At 30.1% G+C, this 14,038-nt stretch overlaps 2 protein-coding genes across 2 annotated transcripts in view; both read right to left on the reverse strand.

Moving 5' to 3' along the window:
- LOC134682960 (neuronal acetylcholine receptor subunit alpha-9-I-like) overlaps nucleotides 1–14,038 on the reverse strand; it is a 208,052-nt gene that overhangs the window by 63,372 nt on the left and 130,642 nt on the right. The window lies entirely within an intron of this gene.
- LOC134682951 (ADP-ribosylation factor 6) overlaps nucleotides 5,339–14,038 on the reverse strand; it is a 33,932-nt gene continuing 25,232 nt past the window's right edge. Inside the window, exons 4-5 of the mRNA XM_063541894.1 lie at nucleotides 9,643–9,841; nucleotides 5,339–8,869 (exon numbers count right to left, since the gene is read on the reverse strand). Of these exons, the coding sequence (XP_063397964.1) occupies nucleotides 8,727–8,869; nucleotides 9,643–9,841 (342 nt within the window). The 3' untranslated portion in view covers nucleotides 5,339–8,726. The remainder of the gene's footprint in view (nucleotides 8,870–9,642; nucleotides 9,842–14,038) is intronic.

Raw genomic sequence — 14,038 nt, forward strand, 5'->3', positions numbered from 1 at the left:
AACTTGTGTATCGCTACTTTTGTTGATTAGTATATATCTTATTTGTGTTTCTGAGAAAGCTCTTGCATACTGAACTGTGTGGGTCTTACAACGGAGATGAAGCCTTTTTTCTTTCATACTGCATGTAAATGTAAAGGTAATTAATCACCCACCTCATTTGTATGACTTTAGTTTAAAGCAACTAAATGCACAGGATTTAAGTGTTTTACACAGTTTGATTTGGAAGAAAGGCCGACAAAGTTAGATAGTGCAGTTAATAGTACAAATACTAACAATTCTATATTAATATTTTTGTAATTGTTATAAAATAAACCAAATGAAATAATAACAAACATGATTTCGAAATGTATCCAATTTTTTGAAAATTAATGCACCTGTGGCGTTGATACATTTGTGTCACAGACACACAGTTCGTAATTCTATTATGCTGTTTTAACAAGTCGAAATGTACTATCATATCATTTATTTAACCATGCCTTTGTTATGAGTGTTCATACATTTAATTGCTACTCGTCATTAGGGGTATATTTAACATTGCCATAAAGCGCGAGGTTTGGCTAGCCACAAAACTAGGTTCAATCCACCATTTTTATTCTTAAATATCCTGTACCAAGTCAGAAATATGGAAGTTATAAACTCATAGTTCTTTTCTATGTATTTTGCATTGTCGTTTGTTTTTTGTTGAACTTCAGTGTTCTGTAGTTTCGTTGTTTTATTTTTAAAGTTGATGTGTTTCCCTCGATTTGGGTGTGTAACCCGGATTTGTTGTCTTTCTATCAATTAATGACTGTTTTAATGAACAGCGGTATACTGCTGTTGCCTTTATGTAAGAGATGAGGTTTCTTTTTATTAATCAATTTGTTTTATTTGTTTGTAGGCAGATGTTTCTCATGTGATTTTCTCATTTTTAAAGCTTATGTTTATGTTACTTCGAGACATTTATCAGGATTCAATTTGTCTAACTCTTCCTGGAGGACATTTCCCTCTGATAATCAAGATGCAAATATACACTAAGTCGGAAAAGGAAATAGGAAACAATTCGATTAGGAAATGTACAAATAAGACTATTCTTGTACCTAATTTCAACATAAGGCCACGAAAACATTTCTCGCAGGTGGGATGAAACAAAGACACATTTTTTCAGTCAACCAATACGTGCAGGTGAATATAAAACTGATGTAATGTGAATTAAAATATTTTTCTTCGTTACCCGAGCAGTTTTGTATCGGTAACACTGCCCTGTATAATGTCAACATACACATATATATGTAATCACCATTATATGGGACAGAGGGTTCCTTTTGAAAAATCTAGCACATCTATGATGAGTTTATTTACAACCACTTGGTCAATGTCACTGCTTTTACTTTTATTTCCCCGAGGGTATTACCTGCCCAGTAGTCAGGACTCCCGGGCTGACTTTATTTATTATTGATTATGTTCATATTTATAAATTAACTGTTTACACAACTTTTGAAATACTAAGGCTTTTCTACCTCAGAAATAGATTACCGTAGCTGTATTTGGCAAAATGTTTAGGAATTTTGGTTCTCAATGCTTGAACTTCAACTTCGAACTTTATTTGGCCTTTTTAACTTTTTTTGGATTCGAGCGTCACTGATGAGTCTTTTGTAGACGAAACGCACGTCTGGCGTAAATACAAAATTTTATACTGGTATCTCTGATGAGTTTATCCAGAGACATGTATATTTATACGTCTCTGGTTTATCTAAAGTTGGAAAAGCTGAAATCATCACTCTTGTGATAAATCCTAGTTTAAAGTTTGCCATCCATGTCAATATGAATTCAAATATCAAATATAAATAAAGGCAACAGTAGTATACCGGTGTTCAAAAGTCATAAATCAATTGAGAGAAAGCAAATCCGGATTACAAACTAGAATCGAGAGAATAACATCAACTATAAGAATAAAAACAAAGGAATATCAGGAACAGTAGAGTGCAACAAAAACGCAAACATTCATATAGAACGAACTATGACAACAACTGCCAAATTCCTGCCTAGGCACAGAACACCTTTAGAAAACATGGTAGGTTGAAATAAACATTAGTATTCGATGTGTCCTTAATGTAGAGTTCAATAGGATACAAGACTTGTAAGCGATCACTACGATATAAATTATTGGGTGACACAACATTATGAACATATCTTAAAGTTAAAAGAAAGAAATTGGCAAGAAAAGATATAGACATTGTTTCAAACTAAATTTCTGACTTTTGTCGTCAACTGTAAGCTCTTCATGACCGATGTCTAAACTGTATTATAATGATAGTACACTAAGCTTACTTAGTAAAATACCAAATTATCAAGTATATTAATATAAGTGTGCACATATTAATAGTACCAATGCTTTACGGATTATGGTGGAATTCATGATGAAAGTTTTTGAAGGAAGGTTCTACTACAAATATTACATAAACTAAACATTATGAAAAGAAGTCAAATGAAACAAAATGCCGAACTCCATAGAAATTCAAAACGGAAAATCCTTTAAAACTGGCAAAATCAAAAGCTCAATAACATTTAACGAATGGAAAGAAAACAAATGTCATATTCCTGACTTGGTACAGACATTTCCTTATGTAGGAAATGTTGGCTTAAACTGGTTTTATAGCTAGCTAAACCTCTCAGTTGTATGATCAATATACATAAGTTTAAGGTTAAGTGTAGATTGAAAAACAGACATACAATATCATTTACCTTTTACATGTAATATTCGAAGAAGAAAAATAGTCCAAACCACGAAAACCAATATAATGTGATTCGATGAACTATGAAGTTGAGGTCAAGATCAGAAGAACCTTGCAAGAAAGATATGTATATCTTCAGTCATTCTATGAACTAGCTATATTTGACCTATTGCTAATTAGAGTGTCCGAGAACCAGACTTTATCTTGAACACTTTACATTGGTTACCGAATCATAAAATGGGATCAGGTATAAATAAATGCAACAGTAGTATACCGATGTTCGAAAATCATAAATCGATTGAGGGAAAACAAATCCGGGTTATAAACTAAAACCGAGGGAAACACATCAACTATAAGAGGAAAACAGCGACAATGTAACTCACACAGAAACGAACTATGAGATAACAACTGCCATTTTCCTGACTTGGTGGGATTCATGATGGTTTTGTGGCCAGCCAAACATAGTAAACCGTGTTTGGTGTAACTTGCAATGTATTTAAGTTACATGTATATACCAAAATACAAATATCAGACAAAAACAGGTGAACCTTTAAAATGAGGTAAACTTAAAGGACAAAGCATAAATGCCAAAAAAAAAGAACCAAGAGCATTACAAGAGAGGAGAAAGATACACAAAAAAGTCTAAAAATACATACAACTGAAAACAACAGTACTCCTAACAGCAAAATTATCAAAAACTATATTTGAATTTAACTTTCAAGATTCAAAGTTTTATTAAAGGTCGAATTTCAAATCGACTGTGTGCATCGTATTATTCAACAGCATTATGTCCAAGGTAAGGGTTGTTTTATTAACAACCTCCTGACATCTTTTTTCTCCCTACACATAAATTCTGTTATATAGTCACCTATGTTTTAAAAATGTATTTATATTGTGTCATATATCAAACTTATTTGTTCATGGTATGTTTACTTGTGTTTGTTTAAAAGTTTTTTTGTCGAGTTAAGACATTTCAATTGATACTTGATAAGTGTCCCTTTTAAAATTTTAATACTACACAACTGTCTCAGGTTAAAGGGTGAAGCTAGGCGCTTGTAAGAGTGTTTAAACCCGCTTCATTTTTATGCATGTGTTGTTAGTCAGGACCCAGTTTTTTCAGTGGTTGTTTGTAGGTGTGATTTTTTCTTGTTTTTGTATATAAATTAGACCTTTGGTTTCCCTTAATGAATTCAACTTTATACTTGTTTGGTCGGCTTTCTAACTAATTTGATCTGAGCTTCACTGATGAGTCGTTTGAAGACGAAACACTTGTCTGGCATATCAAATTATAAGCCTGCACCTTTGATTACTATTTACACTATTTATTTTGGGGCCCTTTACAGCTTGTTGTTTGGTGTGAGCCAAGGATCTGTATTGTACAATGACCAATAATTGTATACATTGTGACTTAAATGGTGAGATGTCTCATTGGTACTCATACTGCACCTTCTTATCTAGACCTATATATATAACACAACAAAGATAATAAAATGAGGCTGAGATAACAAAACCATAAAAAATATGGTGATCTCAGGTGCTCCCAAAGGATGTGCCACCTATCATGTTACCCAAGTAAGTTAAAATCTGTTGATAAGTTTATTCAGTTGGTCATATTCAACTGGAAAAATCAGTTTTGTGGTACAATTGGAACATATCCATCTTCATCTGTTAAACAGATATTGCAATATTTTCAACCAACTTGTGTTTGTCTGTAAAATTTACGAAAAGAATGATTTCGACTTCAGCTTTTATAACTATTTGCTTAAAAGCTTCCTTGTGAGCAGAATGATATTGATTCCACATATAGGTTCTCCATTTATTTTTCCCTCTGTAATATTAAAATTTTAATATGGCTAATGCTGTGAAATTAGCATTCAAAAGTTTTGGATTTTGCTATGAAAACTTCCATGAAAGTGCCGGTTTATATGTTTTAAACATTGTTTTACCTAAAGGTCAGTCATTCTCTCTAAGTTCCTTCACCAAAAAAAATTAACCCCATAAAAATGCATAGTTGTACAGAAAGCTTCATTAACCACCAATAAATCAAACAATAAACATTTTTTACTGGTAATTAAGATATTATGTGTTTTGATAAGAAAATAGAAAGAAATTTGTTTTGAACCAGTTAAATTTTTATATCAAAACCTTGAAAACATTTGAAAGGAAGATAATTTAAGTTGCAACACTTTAACACATCTTTGTTTATGCTGTTGAACAATCTCCCTTCTATGTCAGTACAATTCTCAAACCCTTTTTATTTAAAAGATAATGCTCAAAACTTTTGGAAAATGTCATTATGATAGAAGTTTCCATATCCATTTTTTTTTAAGTAGTGTGTCTGATAACATGGTACTCAATATTATTCCATTTTTCTCATGAAACAGAAAGTCAATCACTGGAATATGAATAGTATGAATATTTCGATAAAACTGCTATTTCTTCATACTTAAAATCTTTCTCAAGCAACTGGACTTTTTTTTTAAACAAGTCTGCTTGATATGATACAATGTCTTTGATCATTGTCTTTGGTAATTGTGTGTAAATTGGTATACAATTAACCCACCAGGGAAACTATTTACAATATTACCCCATCATTTCATTGCCATAAAATAGAAAACAAGTCCATGTTTGGTTTTGTATCATGTTATACTTATTTAATAACATTTGCATACTTTCATTATACACGGTTTTACCAGAATTCAAGTGTTTTACTGAATATAACAAGATTTGTCTCCCCTTCACGGAAACTGACTATATAACAATAAAAACAAAATAAATGCACAGTAAAAATATTAGGCTATTGGTCACCATATAAAACTATGCACAGTCTTAATTTCACATGTTTTTGAATACTTCCATTAGGATACAAAATGTGCATTTTGACTTTTCAAACTTTTATCAGAAATATTTTCTTTCAATTACTATAGTCTGTCTTTTACTAAATATTATCCAAAGTTTTATTACTTCGTTACATAACTTTTGTATAAACAAAATCAACATTTTTCTGACAAAGATTCAAAGTGTTTCACCTCAAGGATAAATTACGATTCATTCCTATAAAAAAATATCACTAAAGGTGGTTGAATGAAAAATTGATCTGTAATTATCATCTCTTTATATCAATATTTTTTATAAATGAAGTATGCAAAATAAATAAACTAAAACTGAGTAGATATTGCAAAAATTTAAAAATTAAAAACAAAATTACCAGATATATATTTTCCCCTAAATATATGCCTTAATAAATAATTGTTTATCAACTTTAAGTAATCTAAAGGCATTTAAATATAAATAATAAATGAAAGTGCTTTACATAATTTGTCTTGAGAATGGAAGTATTTTGAAGCAAATCATTCATATAAAACATTCACATAATTAATCAACAGATTCAATATAAGCAAATAAGCTTTCATTCAATATAAATTGTCAATGAATTAAATGTTAAAACTTTTCATACATCAAGCTAAAAGGTAATTCTACTTATTTGTTATATTATCTTACTATATTTGATCAAACTCAATGTTTTTATTAATCATGATTATAACATTAATAAGATATGTTTTACTGTTCCTATAATTTCATAATTTTCAACAAGAAACCAGTCAAATAAAGAAGTAGGAACTGAAAAAATCTGGTTTATTTCTTAAGAGTAAACAATAACACTATCTTAAAACACCAGTTAAATACAATCGTTAGTCCAATAAGTCTTTGGACATTTTTTTAAAACTGATATTGACTGATTATCCCATTTACTCAAAAGTTACTTTAAATATTTAAAAAAAATATGTTCTTTTAAATCCTAAAAAGTTTGACCTATTTTTGAAATTGGAGATTTACTTTTCAAGTTAGACGAGTGACTCCTAAACAGACACAGTTACTTTTAAACACTGGAAGGTTTTATTTAGACTTTGTAAACGGTAACTATAGAAAACTTCTTATATCCTTATGTTAATGAAATTTCTACATCACATGATAAATCAGCACCAGGTAATGTATACCCTGAATAATTAACGCGACACAATTTTTTGTTTAAACATATTTAAATTGAATATATTAATTTTTACAATTATAATTCTAACTTAAACAGAAATGAGAATGGTCAAATAATATTTAAAAAAAAAATTAAAATTGAAATACAGAGATATTGTTCATTTGAATAGCCTACACACAGTCTTAATAATTCAACAACTATTAAATTAAATTATATCCAGAAATTTGGATTTGAACACTACATGCATGTACTTGAGGTCTCTCGTTAATTCAACCAATATCTTTTTTAATATTTATACATACAAGGAAAGGCTTAAATTTGTTGCTACCTACTGAGCAAGAGATCTACAGTAGAACCACAGCTACTCAAACCTCTCTAGTTAGTTGTACTGACTAATATACGTGTGTAATTCTTACTTTTAAATGATTATGTAAAGCAAATGCTGAATTTTGTTTGAATACCTGTGGTTCAACTGTATAAAGAATTAATCACACATTTATTATAACAATAAAATGAGAGTTCAGATTGCACAATTACAATTTTACAAACAATTAAACATAATTTCTTCATTTGTAAGAAAGTGTATGACTTATGTATGTCAATCCAAATGTACAACTACATGTATGCCATTACTCCACTTAGCTCTGATGACAAATAGATCTTTCAAACTATAACAATTTAAAACAGAAACATTGCTTTATACAGCATATTAAAAATATAAAAAAAAATATGTACATCAACAAAAAGCTTCTCCACTTAAACAACTTTTAAATAAGTCTGTAAACTTTGTTAAACTGTAGATTAATACAAATATGAATGTTTTAAGAGACATTACATTTAAATAGGAGGTACATTTGTTTGTGTGTTATTTCTCATCATCTAGAGAACTCATTATCAATATAGCTGTAAAACAAAATGAAGATTATTTCGGAAATACTAAAAAAATATCAATAAGGGCCCGTTTCAATTTTAGTTTATGTGTCACACAATTATATTCAGTGTACTGTCAAAGTTGTAAAAATAAACCAAAATTTTGAATTTATTTTATCATTAAACTGTTGAATGAAGGCAGAAATTGAACTTATAGAGATAAGTTTTTTTCTATAATAAATTCTTTATTCATTTACATGTATAACCAAAATCCAATTCCACAGAAAATTTGAAGATCTGAACGTTTCCTTATATCAAAAGGATGAAGGAAACTGCATTGTAAACTCATCTATAAATATAGGTCTACATGTATGTTTTATGACAATCAGGCATTCAATATGGACATCTTTTTAAGCAAAATGAAATTCTAGAGGTATGCATGGGTATTTCAACATTATATATACATCATGAGCCAGCTAATTCCAAAGCATTTTGTTCCATCATTTTATCAAAGCTCTTCAATGAAAATTGTTTTTATGGCCATAAAATGTTCTTTCTGACACTAATAAGAACTTAATGAGAACCCTATAATTTTGAAAATCATAATATAATAAAGGATCATCTTGAAAGATGGCCATGACTTTTAAATTGAATAGTCATGACAGTTACTGAAGTGTTCAACTTATTAACCAAAGTGGTCATCAATAAGTATTAAATAAGTCAGAATGCTATGACTGTTACTTTTGAGAAATATATGCATGATACATGGACATATTGGAAAGAGGAAAAAGCTTATTTGTTAAAATATACAAGCTAAATAAAAATGAAGAAAATATAATGTTAAAATTTTCTTTAAATGAATAATAATCTGCAGCAAAGGGGTGGCTCCATTCAACAGTCTCTCAACCTCAACATACATAACCACTAACGCTGAGAAAACTCCCTCCATTTCTAAATGTATACATGTGTCATTGGAAACATTCCATTCTTTACATTATCATCATACATAATCAGATAATTCTTCAGCAAAAATTTACAACAAAACAGCACTTTAGATAGAATTGAGAAATGTAGGCGGCCTTTTTCAGCCAGTCTTTTCCTGTGTTTGGCCCATTCTGGATGAAGCTGCAGTGCACTAATTTGAATGACTAGGGTCAAGACTTTTGATTGGATGTTAACCAAGTCAGTCCTTCGTAAAGTCCATCTCCTGACGTAGCACATGATGGCTGAACATACCAATTTCTATCACGTATACGTGTTAATCCTAATTTTTCTTGAATTTCATGTGGTTTCATTGCTGAAAAGAACAATAATATTCATTCTGTGACTATCATATTTTATTTCAATTAAACACAATAATCTTTTGCTTTATTTCGTAACATCACCACATTCTACAATGCTATGCGAGAGTTCAATACCTATTCATGAACACTAGGACATGCTAATTTTTACATTATTTATCATAGAAATAATTTGAATGTCAGTAAATATATCAAAATTGATTCTTGATTTATGTTTTCTTTTTTACATGTCAGAGGTGTTACCTTCTCATAAATATTAAACAATGACGACTCATCTCAATTCACGAAGTATTTTAAGTGTACATGAATAATTTTATACTTCTTTCCTCAGTTTGATAGTTTAAGTTTTAGACTTCTTTCAATTATATATATGGTATTACCAAGTATTGTTTTTAACGTGTTTTTCTTTCGAATGAAATTTGTGTCAAAAGACTCAATACACTCCTGTTTGAAGTAGATTTACTGTAAACCAAATTATCTTTGCAGATACTTCATTTCATGTTAACTCTTCCATAGTCCATTTCTCATCAATTTAATTGTGCAATTGTTTTCAATTAAGACTTGCTTGTTGTACATAAATATATTGTACATTTTATATATACTAAATTCAAAGCTCCACAAATTAGATGATTAGACTCGCAAATTTTTGAAGACAAGAAGTAATTGCAACTATCGATAAATTCAGGAAATTCTAAGAGAAACATGCATACACCACCTTAGACTCACACATTATAGCCCCCTTTAGAAATAGTTATATTGGTTGACTTACAATCTGGTAAATCTTGTTTATTAGCAAATATAAGTATAATAGTGTCTCTCATTTCTCTATCGTTTATAATCCTATGTAACTCCTGTCGCGCCTCGTCTATTCTGTCACGATCGGCACAATCTACTACAAATATAAGTCCTTGTGTTCCAGAATAATAATGCCTCCACAATGGTCGTATCTTATCTTGTCCTCCAACATCCTGAAACAAACAGGGAAATTTTATCATTTTTGAATTAATCAGTTTTCCTTCATAAGACACATGTATGTCTACCCAGCTTCTTTAAAACAAGGTTACAATGCAACATCTACAAATATCTAAGCTGTACTACTGTTTTTATTGGACATTTTACTCCCTTTTAGTTACAGCTACCTAATAGCATTGCTTAATAAATTTTAAAATAAAATAATTCGCTGAGTGCAGCCTGATACCACCGCAGAGATCGAATCTAAACAATTGGGACACGTAACTTCTAAAATTAAATTGACAACTTCATGTAATCACCTAAAGACAATACAACTTTTCCTTATATATACATAATTCAAAAGCAGTGTAAGGGAGGTACATCCAAACTTACACAACATTGTACTTTACATATGTTTAGATTACCTCCCTTACACTGCTTTTAAATTGTCTATTAACCAGGAAACCCTTGCATTCACCCTTTTTTGCCTCTAATTCCTAAACGGTTTGAGCAATGACACCCAAAACTCAATCCTAACCATCCTTTTGTGGTATGGAAACTTGTGGTATAATTTCAGAAAGATTTATACAAAGTTCCACAAGTCATTGCCTGAAAACTAGAAAAGTGCTTATTTAGGCCCCATTTTTGCCCAATGGGAACATAACCCCAACAATCAAACCAAACCTTTTTTTGTGGCTATAAACCTTGTATTTAAATTTCATAGATTTCTATTTACTTATACTAAATTTATTGTATGGAAACCAAATGTCTTTGGACGAAAACCGAAAAAAATTTGCAGACATATAAAAAATCCCCCCCCCCCTTTTGAACCCCCTTGGAATTATGATCCTTTAAACTCAATGTTAGCCTTTCCTTTTTGGTATGGAACCTTGAATTACAAATTCAGACAGATCCATACACTTAAACACAAGTTATTGTACATGTCTGGAAATTAGAAAATTGTTAGTTTTTTTCCCTTTTATGCCCCAAACTCAATCTAAGCCTTCTTTTTGAGATATGAAATAATGTGGTGCATTTTCAGAGAGATTCATACACTTACATACAAGTTATTTTCAGGAATCTACAAAACTGCTTATTTTGCCCCTAATTCCCTGACAGTTGGAGCAAAAAGTTAAAACTTTATGGTCCCTGTTCATGTAGGTCCTGGATTTTTTTTATTGACATTCAAAATGTTCAGAAAACTAAAGTTTTATTTTCTAAATTTTATTCAGAATAAAAACTTTCATGACTTTAAAATAATTATCATAAACATTGAGACCTTTCATTCCTTTACAACTTATATACACGTATCTTCTAATTTTGTAAACAAGGCTTTTCTTGTCAAGTAAAATTCGTACTTTCATCATAGTAAGAAATCAGAAATCTTGTTTATTCAAAGGCAAAAATAATACCTCTTTCTATGAATGTATAATATTTACTTTCATTATTTACAATGATCAATGTTTATGTTACACATATGACAATGTATAAGGGTCATGAGGGTGGTTAGTGTATATTAACTTTATCTCAACACAATATTTGAACAGGACAACAAAATATGTGGATATTAGATAATTCTCAAGTTGAACTTCACACTTTAAACAAGGGTTACTCAAACTTATGTTGTTTTTTGCCAATAAAAACTTAGTTTATTTTAATGATTTAATGTATAAAGATAGATAATAGCCTCTATTAAATATTTAGTAAACTTTAAGGAGGATTTCCTCCCTAATGGCCTTTTTTTTCGTGATACCCTATGCTTTAGCTTTTAAACCTCATTCTAATATTTATTAATACAATTTCATCATTTTCCACAGTTAAATCTAATTGATGATGAATTAAAGATATGAATAAAAGAATGGAAGATGGTGTCGGTACACATTTCAACATAAGATGATATAAATATTGTAAATGTTAGGATGTTACATGTTAATAAAATAAAACAATTCCCCTTATAAATGTAAATATCATATTTTTATACTTATCTTTATCATGTTTATATCTGACGTAAGTATTTACATTATTTGATATGAACAAAGTTTCATATACCCACTTTAGTTCAATAAAGATATATAGTTTTTGTTTTGAATTAACAAATAATATTATATAGTCTTCATATTTACAAACAATATATCTTTTATTTCAGCTAACAATATTAACCAGATGCTCCGCAGGGCGTAGCTTTATACGACCGCAGAGGTTGAACCCTGAACGGTTGGGGCAAGTATGGACACAACATTCAAGCTGGATTCCGCTCTAAATTTGGATTGTGATTAAATAGTTGACACAGTATAGGTTTCTGACACAGAATGAATGTATTCAAATGAACTTAAAATTTTTGTTTTCTCTTAGAGCAATTCACTATGCTGTTGAATATTAATCCTCTCAAAAAAAATGTTTGAAGAAATTTTCTTTTTATTTATGAAATTTCAAATGAGAACCAGATGCTCCGCAGGGCGTAGCTTTATACGACCGCAGAGGTTGAACCCTGAACGGTTGGGGCAAGTATGGACACAACATTCAAGCTGGATTCCGCTCTAAATTTGGATTGTGATTAAATAGTTGACACAGCATAGGTTTCTGACACAGAATGAATGTATTCAAATGAACTTAAAATTTTTGTTTTCTCTTAGAGCAATTCACTATGCTGTTGAATATTAATCCTCTCTCAAAAATGTTTGAAGAAATTTTCTTTTTATTTATGAAATTTCAAATGAGAAAAATTGAACCCAATTTTTTAATCACATCCCCCTTTCCCTTATTCCAAAACTAATTTCAATTAAAATATTCTAATGGAGTTTGCAACAATTACTACTCATTTAAATACATCATAAAATATTAAGATGTAAAAAAACTGCTTGTTATCACTGAATGGTAAAGATTATTTAAATTTATCAGTTGGTAGTAAAAAGTGAATATACATTGTATATTGTATATAACAAAGATTAAAGTTGATTCTGGACAAAGAAAGATAACTCCAATTAAAAAAAATTCTTGCAGATATTTCTTGCTTACTATACTGGACAAAGAAAGATAACTCTTGATTAAAAAAAAATTTGCTATTTCACAATATTGTGAAATTAGATATTTCTTGCCATTGCACAATACTGTGCAATTGAAAAGACTTGCTATTGCACAATACTTAATATAATAATTTTAGATCCTGATTTGGACCAACTTGAAAACTGGGCCCATAATCAAAAATCTAAGTACATGTTTAGATTCAGCATATCAAAGAGGCCCAAGAATTTAAATTTTGTTAAAATCAAACTTAAGTTTAATTTTGGACCCTTTGCACTTTAATTTAGACCAATTTTAAAACTGGACCAAAAATTAAGAATCTACATACACAGTTAGATTTGGCATATCAAAGAACCCCAATTATTCAATTTTTGATGAAATCAAACAATGTTTTATTTTGGACCTCGATTTGGGCCAACTTGAAAACTGGGCCAATAATCAAAAATCTAAATACATTTTTAGATTCAGCATATCAAAGAACCCAAAGGTTTCAATTTTTGTTAAAATCAAACTAAGTTTAATTTTGGACCCTTTGGACCTTAATGTAGACCAATTTGAAAACGGGACCAAAAATTAAGAATCTACATACACAGTTAGATTCGGCATATTAAAGAACCCCAATTATTCAATTTTGATGAAATCAAACAAAATTTAATTTTGGACCCTTTGGGCCCCTTTTTCCTTAACTGTTGGGACCAAAACTCCCAAAATCAATACCAACCTTCCTTTAATAGTCATAAACCTTGTGTTTAAATTTCATAGATTTCTATTTACTTATACTAACGCTATGGTGCGAAAACCAAGAAAAATGCTTATTTGGGTCCCTTTTTGGCCCCTAATTCCTAAACTGTTGGGACCGAAACTCCCAAAATCAATACCAACCTTCCTTTTGTGGTCATAAACATTGTGTTTAATTAAATTTCATTGATTTCTATTTACTTTAACTAAAGTTATTGTGCGAAAACCAAGAATAATGCTTATTTGGGCCCTTTTTTGGCCCCTAATTCCTTAACTGTTGAAACCAAAACTCCCAAAATCAATCCCAACCTTTCTTTTGTGGTCATAAACCTTGTGTCAAAATTTCATAGATTTCTATTAACTTAAACTAAAGTTATAGTGCGAAAACCAAGAAAATGCTTATTTGGGCCCTTTTTGGCCCCTAATTCCTAAAATGTTGGAACCAAAACTCCCAA

Source organism: Mytilus trossulus, chromosome 9 (assembly GCF_036588685.1).
Source record: "Mytilus trossulus isolate FHL-02 chromosome 9, PNRI_Mtr1.1.1.hap1, whole genome shotgun sequence".
NCBI classification, from domain to species: domain Eukaryota; kingdom Metazoa; phylum Mollusca; class Bivalvia; order Mytilida; family Mytilidae; genus Mytilus; species Mytilus trossulus.